General features: G+C 43.7%; 1 protein-coding gene across 16 annotated transcripts in view; it reads left to right on the top strand.

The window, feature by feature from the left end:
* The window catches only part of adgrb2 (adhesion G protein-coupled receptor B2), a 222,335-nt gene extending 217,419 nt beyond the window's left edge, over nt 1-4,916 (top strand). For 15 of the 16 annotated variants that reach the window (XM_084379370.1, XM_084379369.1, XM_084379373.1 and 12 more), the window contains one exon: nt 1,600-4,916. In XM_084379370.1, coding sequence (XP_084235496.1) covers nt 1,600-1,776 — 177 coding nt within the window. In that variant the 3' untranslated portion in view covers nt 1,777-4,916. The remainder of the gene's footprint in view (nt 1-1,599) is intronic. The other variant, XM_084379372.1, reaches the window with a different exon arrangement.
* The last annotated feature ends 3,922 nt before the right edge of the window (nt 4,917-8,838 follow it).

Consider the following 8,838-nt stretch of genomic DNA (forward strand, 5'->3'; position numbering starts at 1 on the left):
GGTGGGAGATAAGGACAGGTTTCAGATGTGTAAATAAAAGAACAGCTGTGTTTTTGATGGTAGAAAGACAGAAAGGTGCTTTGAACTACAGGTATGTATCGTCCTGCTTTTGAGTATTTGTGAGATCTCAGAAATGGCACTGAGTGGTTGGCCTCTCTGAGTGTATGTGGGTATTTCTAAAGGTTAAAGACAAATTCAAACTACTGTGAGTGCATATTTATGTGTATCCATCTCCAAATCTGTGGTCAAATGGCTATGATTTACAGGTATTTCATTAAAGGACAATTGCAGCTTATTACAACTTGGGTCTTAATTCATAAAGTGTTGGCCATCATTTCTATCCATCATGATAACACGATACTCGCCAGCTTCTGTTGCTCAAATTTGGGAACAGATTGCTGCAAGAGGTGCATACAGTCAGATGATCAGGATTCTTGGAAACAAGCATGACGTTTGAGAGATTATCTAATCCACTTTATTTTGAGACAAAACCAGAAATGAGTGCATCCAATCCTCTAGGAAGTACAGTATGTCAAAATTTAAAGCAGGAATACAGGGCCTTAATAATCCCAGTGTGCCCCAGGGCGAGCAAGAACCGTGGGCAACCAGCTCCTGGCATCCAAAGTTAATTTGCTCGCAATGTGATTGAAATGAAGCTTACTTAAGAATATGATGCGAAACCTGACAAATTGCCTCATGTGATGCCACTTGAGGCAGCGCTAGTTCAGCCTGACAGCCACAAGTCTGAAAATGAAAGAAATCTGGGGCTGTGGAGGTAAATCTCCAACTTGAACCTGATTTCTTTCTCATGGCCAGCAGGGGGCAACTCCACTGGTTTCAAAAAGGAGTCTGATTGTATGTAAGCTTATGAGAATATTACCCAACTTCTCACTTGATTCATTACCTCAGTACCTCTCTAAATTATAGTCCCATTTAGAGTAAACCAGGTGATAAAGCAGGGTATGCCTTGGGGTGTGGCTACGTTGCAAATGACAAGTTGCAACCGGGGCATGTCCTCAGGTTCTCAGTCAGATCCAACCAGTATCCTCCGCAGCTCCTCTATCTCATCCAAATAAGGTCACTTATGTCTCCGAATCAAGATGGCATTGGCTATAATGTCAACCCTGATGCTTAGTCCACAGACCAATGGGTGACGTCACGGTAGGTTTACACTTGGACTGAACTGAACTGAAGTCTGTCAAGTTGTATTGTGGGTAATCTAGGCGCCAGGGTTAGACAAGGAAAAAGATTGTGTAGAATAAATAATACAGTACCTCTGGTTGTGCTGCATCATTCTGATCCCTTTTGTTCACACTGTTGCGAGCCTGACAGTCTTATATAACAATGCAATGCTAAATCGGGGGAGTGCACTCTTAAGATGCTAAATATAGCATGGTTTAGGTGCAAATTCAAGCAGAATGCCCTTAACTCTGGGTTTAAATGGTGCATATTAAAATCGGTGTCCAAATCATAAAAATAAGACCCAACTTGTATTAAAACAGAGATTTCCTGTTGTACCTTTTTGTACATCTACACGGTGCCTTTCTTGCAGCGTATTTGTCCTTAGATGGCCTTTTCCTTGTCCTCCTTCTCCATCAGGACAAGTCCACCCCGGAGGACCAGAGCTCCTGGGACAGCTTCAAGACCATGACCCCCGAGCTGTCTATTGTACCTGGGGAGCAGAAGGACCGGATGGAGCTGCACAATAAGAACTGGGACTCCTCCTCTGCGAACACACCTGACTCGTCTGAGGGAGACTTCCAGACTGAAGTGTGAAGACGAACACAACACTCACTTGAATACAAACATTGCTCATGTCGAGACACAGAGGCACACAGAGATACTGAACCTCTGCAAAGTTATACATAAGTGATTTTCCGCAAAGATCTCACACACACTGCTCCCCGTCTCCTGCAATGTGCTCTGTCGGATCCCATACTGTATTTGTTTACTGCTGCAGAGGACAGACATGAAAAGAAGACTGTTCTACTCTATATTTTCGCAAAGACTACTGAAAAAGAACAGGGGCTTGACACGTCTGTGACTGAATTTTTAAATGAACTTAAAAAAACTATGAGAAACTTATTTCTGAGAAAAATGTCTTGATTTTATTCTGGAGAAAAAAAAAGAAAATCTCTTTCAAATGTTTGATGATTTGGGGGGGAAAAGAGAAAAAGAAGAATATTTCTGCACCGTTCCGTTTTTTTTATAGCAAGGGGAAGAAAATCTCACTGAGGTTTCTCACACTGGTAGCCCCCTTAGGCACCCCGCTTTCATTTATTTCCTTTTCCCTTCTAACGGATGACGACAGCATTCTATGTCTCGGTCTTTCCTTTTTTTTATTTCATCTGTTTCTTTTTGGATGGAGAGGGGATGAGGGATGGGGGAAGACGCTGCTCATTGATATGTGCCATCCTGTCTGCTTTTTTCAGGTTCCAGTTCAACAGTCCCATCCATCCATTCCTCTCACGTCCTCTGTGTCAACATTGTATCCCCCCCTCCCTTTTTCTGTATTTTCTATGGTTTAGTTAAAAAAATGTCCTCCCCTATGGTTTGAAACTTTTAATGAAAAAATAATACGATTGAAACAAATAACCGAGTTGTGTTCTATGGTCTAACTGTTCAAGAAGAATTGATTTATTTTCAGACTGGTTTGGTTTGTGCTTGTGCTGCCTTTTTCTTCTATTATTTTTCTTTTTTTTTCATTTCCTGTGAGAATTAACCCATGTGGAACTTAAAAAAAACAATTTAGGACACACACACGGCGCATAAATGTGAGCTTGCTTTCTGAGGTAATGTGCGCCGCATGTTATCCACCCATGAGGGAAAAGAAGGATAGTGATCGTCATGCAGATTCTCGCATTTCTCCTTCTTTTTTTTTCCCCCCGCTGCTTGGAGATAAAAGCCTCCAAAGATTGCAGCATCTGAATCCATTTCAGCCATCACCAATCACACTAATGCCAGGAAAAGAGAGTATCTCAAGTCATTTTCAGCCCAAATGGAATCCACGCCGGCTCTGCTTAGCATCTCGCGTTATGCCACTTCGAGTGAAGTATCGATCAGTTTAGTTACTGTGGAATTACTATAAGCATCATGTGACCTGAAGAGGTTTTCCAAGCTGATTATATGTGAAACTAAACACCACCTGAGCCAGATTTTTCTTCTTTTTCCAAGAAACCCATAATAGATTTCAAGATAAACATGCCTCCCTTTGCTTTCGTCTGCCGCCTTCCTCCTTCTCTGTTTCTGCCCACCCAGTGTCATGCTGCCAGGAGGCATGACATCCTCGTGTTAGCAGAGAAGCCAGATGAATAAATCCTCATGGATCCCCATCCGTGTGATTGTATCCTGCACAGCAGCTTCAGAAAGAGAGTAAAATACAAAGGCAGGGATGGCACCATAGAGGTTATAAGGCAGATTAGCAGACTGAAGAGGAGACAGCACACCAAAAAAAATAGCCGGTGGTGATTCCTCTGACATTCTACATCCGTTCTTCAGTGGCTACAAGAGGACAACCAGTTTCCTGCTGTTGCTACATTAGCACATCAGTCCTCTGCACACCGACAGAAAGAGAGAGAGTGTCCGAGTGCAGGATGAATTCAACAGATGGCTTGATAACTTCTATGTCAATGTTCAAAGCAGCTCCCATTAATCTACCAGTCTGAGAAAGAGATGAGAGACAATTTAGGGAGGAAAAATAAAAGGTGCAAAAAAAAAAAAAATGGTAACCAAGGAAGAAGAACCAAAAATATATAGCGAGGAAGCTAGAGGCAGGCAGAGATGCAGCTGAAGAAGGGGGGAGTGCTCAAAACAGTAATTATCCGGGGAAGGCGATTTGTCCTGACATTTTCCGATGGAGCCCTCAAACCATCTGTTTAAAGATCCCTAATGTGGTGGTAGTGCAGCACAGCGCAGATGGTGAGACAAGAGTGAGGGCCCTCTAACCTTTCAAGCTAATCAGCTGATAGGCAAACCTACAGCCCGCTCCGCCTCGGAGGAGAGACGAACGTCGGGCCCCGCGTTGCCCGCCTAAGGTCACATTCACCTGACCTTCTGCCAGGCTCAGGATCCAGATCTGCTCCACAGCGCGTCCAAACGGAAGAAAGCGGCGCTCCGTTGGCACAACAGTCTCAGACAGTGGGTGTCGCTCAATAGCAGAAGAAAACATCAGTCTCAGGGGACACAGATTTGACCTTTACACAGACAAATTAGGTTGTTTTTTTATGTACAGGTTGTTTTTAGAGAGAAAGTTCAAAATGGATTCCCCAAAAAGCCTTGTTCCCATGGTAACCTATAGACGGACGTTGAGAGAAAGAGTTGTAAATGTTTGATGTTTTGTTCCTCACTTTTTTGCTCACTGCACATTAATAACATGACAGGTTCCACCTCAGTGAGGGCTGGATTTTTATATGTTTTCACCAACAAGAACGGTAAGTGAGATGCTGCTTGACTTGACTGAGACTGAGCCGTTTTGACTGATCGTTTGAATGTGCCACCACAACAAAGGATCGTCTCGCAACTTTACACTTTTCTTTTCTGGTACGATGCAAATGCTGACACGTGAAGATGATGGTCATGAGTATGTCAGTGTGTCGTCTTGTTTTGCTTTGTGTGTTGAAAGCCTGCCAAAGTCAACAGCCCATAAAGAGAATATGAAACACGGGCAAGCCAATTTGCAACTTAACTTAACTCCAAAACCTACTATGCTCACCTCCACCCTCCACCTTCAGCTTTTCGATGCTTGGGTGTTAACCGACTGCTCCAACCATCCAACATTCCAGTTGATTTATTACTGAAAACCCCCTCCCTTTCCTTTAGTCCCTCATTTTTGTTCTTTTTATACATAAGATTGTACAAAGTAGTCCTCTAATGTTTTCATAGTGTCTTTTTTATATGAAAATAAATTTTCAAATTGATCTCCGTGTCTCATATGTGTCTACGCGCCGCTTCAAGGGCATCTGTGGACGACAACAACTGGGCTCGCTCTTGATTTGCAGTGTACTCCCAACTCTCCAATCCCATGTTTTCATAATATCACTGGGGGTGTTGGGCATGACAAACTCTGTCACCCAGAAGCATTGAAGCTTAACTGTGACCAATCAGAGGCGCCGCTGGTCTGTCTGAAAATGTAAGAGGAACAGTTCTGTGGGTTTGAAGTTGTTGCATTGGAATAACCAGAGGGGGAAATGTCAACTCAAAGTGATTATTTCATTAAAAATGTATCAACTTTGAGCGCTATTTATGCTAATAATGATCCTCTTCCAAAGTGGAATTTCCCAAAAATGGTTTTGTTATGTAACATGGTGAAAATAGTCACAGGGGACGAGCTTTAATAGTCCAGTCAGCAGCGGTGGAATGAAGAAATGCAGAGGGGATGACACAGTGCGCATGCCTCAGTCGCTCCACGCTTGCCTTCCAAGGGGCTTGTGGGTAATTAAGTGTGGATGAGTCTGTCCATGGAGCTGCCATCACCCTCCCTGGAGAAAGGCCACCAACTGGAGCTTTCTCAAGGGAGTGAGAGGGGCCGAGAGAGAGGTCAGAGGGGGGAGGAAATAGAGAATCCAGCCCCGAGGATGAGATGCATGGTGACACAGCAAAAGCAAGGAAGCCGCTTTCACATTACCGCCGGCAGTGGAGTCACAGTGGTTGGAGTGCCTCTTGGTTATTTTTCCCAGAGGTTTCTGGGTAATTAAGTTGTGGTGCTGGTGTGTCACGAGTGACCTGAGGAGCGACCCCGCTGACGAATAATACAGTGAAACAAAGTGAGGAGCGGGCAGACACGAGTTTGACGAAGAGAGAACAAGTTTCATCTTGACGGAAGCTGTGTCCACCAGGAACCTCTTGTCACTGCTGCCTTTTGTATGATATTTACAATAAAGAGGGCGAGGGGGACACGCTATTGGGTGATCCTGACAGCGCTGGGAGATGAGCGTGTTTTTGGTGCTCAGAACAGCAAGTCCTGAAAGTTTAATATAGCTGGGTTAAACAAAAGAGCAGAGCAAGGAGTTCCACTGCGGCTCTTCAGAAGCGACACGGCAGCAACAGGAAGCATCTGTGTTTTTCATGCACAGTCAAATCCTTAATCCAGAAGACCCCTTTTTTTTATTCTTCAGTGTGTGTTTTGGATCAACCTTGTGTCACAAGCTGTTCTTGCTGGGGTGTTTTGTTTTGATATTCACAGGGATCTCTGCACAAGAAGCTTGCAAACATGGCTGTACCGCAGAGAAAAGAGAGTTCAAAACACTTGAATTGTCGATGCAATATGACTACTGTATATAACATACAAAGCTTGATCTGATGCTCTACAGGAAGTTACAGCGACAGGTGACCAACTGAATCGCGCCGATATCTCGAATATCTTTGGAAGATTGTTGGAAACATTTCGGATAACGTAAGTAAACAATTCAGCAAAGATGTCCAATCACCTTTTAAACATTTTGATACAGAAATTTAGCATATCATGTGTTTGTGTATTTGCTTTTATATCTGTAGTTGTGCTTGCCCAATTCACTAGCAACTAGTCTTTCATATCCCTCCATAAAGCTTGAATGGTATGGATCAACAGTAAGGAAAAATACATTTTTTCTCCAAGTTTGTCTTTAAGACAGAGCTTCTCTGGGCATGGTGCCATTTTACCAGGATACATATGTTGCAGGGATGAGGCACCGCTTTAAAGACTAGAGTCAGGGATGAAAGTCAGATTACATAAAAGACTGTAACATAATTGGCTGCAGCCTTACTCAAAATGATGCACACTGGTGCATATATGGGGCTATTTTTAGGTAGGTATGCAGTAGAGGTGGCGGCAGTGATGTGCAAAGGTCTGAACAATAGGTTAAATCAAACAAAGTGAGTGACGAGCCTAATAGCAACACATCCTCATACCTAAACGACAAAAAATGTGTGTTGCCTAACTTCACTTCATTAGTAATTCAAAATGACTCTCCAGTGATTTTTGGTTTCACACTGGACAAGAAAAGCGAAAAGTCCAGTGCTGATCCGTCCATCCATCCCGACCTCCTCCCTATGTGGACTTTATCGCTGTTATATTACTTCACTTGACTTCCTTCTTTGCTGCCATAGTAATAACCACAGCCACTAGAGGTCGCCACCTGACCAGAAACGCAAGCATGAGTTGTAATAAGCTGCTTTACATTGATGTAAAAAATTCAAAATCAGCTCAGCAAATTTCTTCTTCTCAGCACAAAATGCTTCCAACATGTTTGTCAAGAATTCATACTAAACATTTTTAACATAAACAATAACTTGCTTGCGTATAATCAAACTTTACAGGGCACCTTTCACTAAGTATAGTTAAAGGTGTTGTTGGATAAGGCACAGATTTAGTAATATATGGTTTCTGTTTGTTCTGGAAGAGCACTATAAGCTACTTTTTTATTTTAATATCGCTCTTGACACGTACAAAATCTGTTGAAAAAAACAGAACAAAAAAAAGAACATTTATCAGGTGAGAGCATGGAGAGACGGAGTGAGAAGTACCAAGATTGACAAGCAAAGTCAAAAAACAAGCAAAACAAATACTAGAGGGACGATAAATAAAATCACTTCAGGAACATTGAGGAATCTGGGTAAAGTGACAGCGTGACGCACCGCGGGGAATATACGACAACTTGTGAGTGGAATGACATGTCTCACTTTGACACCGCAATAAAGTGGAAGCGTTCAGGACATGCAAGGAGGAAGTTTTCAGTCCTGAGACGGGGAAATGTAAAAATCCATTGCTCTAATGGTTGGAGCATGTCTAGCTGTCCCTCCTCGGTGGCTGGCAGATGGTTCTGTCCCATAGGCTCTGGTGCCATGCTGCTGGAAGAGGACACTGAGAATGGAACAGACTGACGGATTTAAAGGGAGGATGGAGAGGACGAGGCCATAGTGGAAGCAAGTGCTGAGGAAAGGCAAAACCTGGACACCTAAACTGGTTCTGAGACGTTTTTCTTGAGGATGTAATGCAGAGACGATCAAAATTCGATCTAAAACTTCTTTTCTCTAAAAAGTCTTTTGGACGGTGCCACAGACATCTCCTTTTCTGATGTCTTTGCGAAGCTTCCTGTCATCTGTGCTGTTATGGATCAGATCCCTGAATACTCTGCAAAGCCAACATTCCAGTTTTGGCCCAGTTCTTCGGTGCTGATGGCACAGCCAGACTGCTCCTTTGAGAATGCCTTTCCACAATGGCATTAGAAGCCTGTCCATATGAAATGCCCTTGCTGTTCCTCATCCAAATTCAGTCCCTGCTTATCCATTGAGTGTCTAAGTCCCCATCATACAGACCGGGATGAAACACAAGTGGTCTTTGACACTTTGAGGGTGATTTATTCAGCACTGAGGTAAAGGACTCATTGAAGCTTCTTTTGGCTCCACCGAGCTCTCTCCACAAAGCACTCTACACATATCATGGCAACCTACATTTAGTAAGAATGAATTGCCTCTCCACACTGCCAAGGGCTTCTCGAAACACTGGCATAGTTTAGAGGTAGGCTTAGGCTAATGCAATCTTCCACAGCCTCTCTGGCGTGCTGAGAAATGCAGCGCCTGGGACTTGCTAGATGTTTAACAGCTATTTAGCCTCATCACATCCTAAGGGACAGCGAGAAAACCAAGGAAATACAAGGATGAGGCAATGCAGGCGGCTTTCAACCTCCAGGCTGTTTATCAGAGGACAGGGGTGGAGGAGATGACGCTGACAGGGACAAGGAGGTGAGGAGTCGCCATGTGCCTCCACACGCGTCTGGTTGCAGGGTAATGAGACAGCCGAGGCGGCCTCTCGAACTCCAAGTGTCCAATGGCGGTCAGTAGTGAGGAGTCCAAATGAGGGCG

Source organism: Pagrus pagrus (assembly GCF_965226575.1).
Source record: "Pagrus pagrus genome assembly, chromosome: 17".
Classification (NCBI taxonomy): domain Eukaryota; kingdom Metazoa; phylum Chordata; class Actinopteri; order Spariformes; family Sparidae; genus Pagrus; species Pagrus pagrus.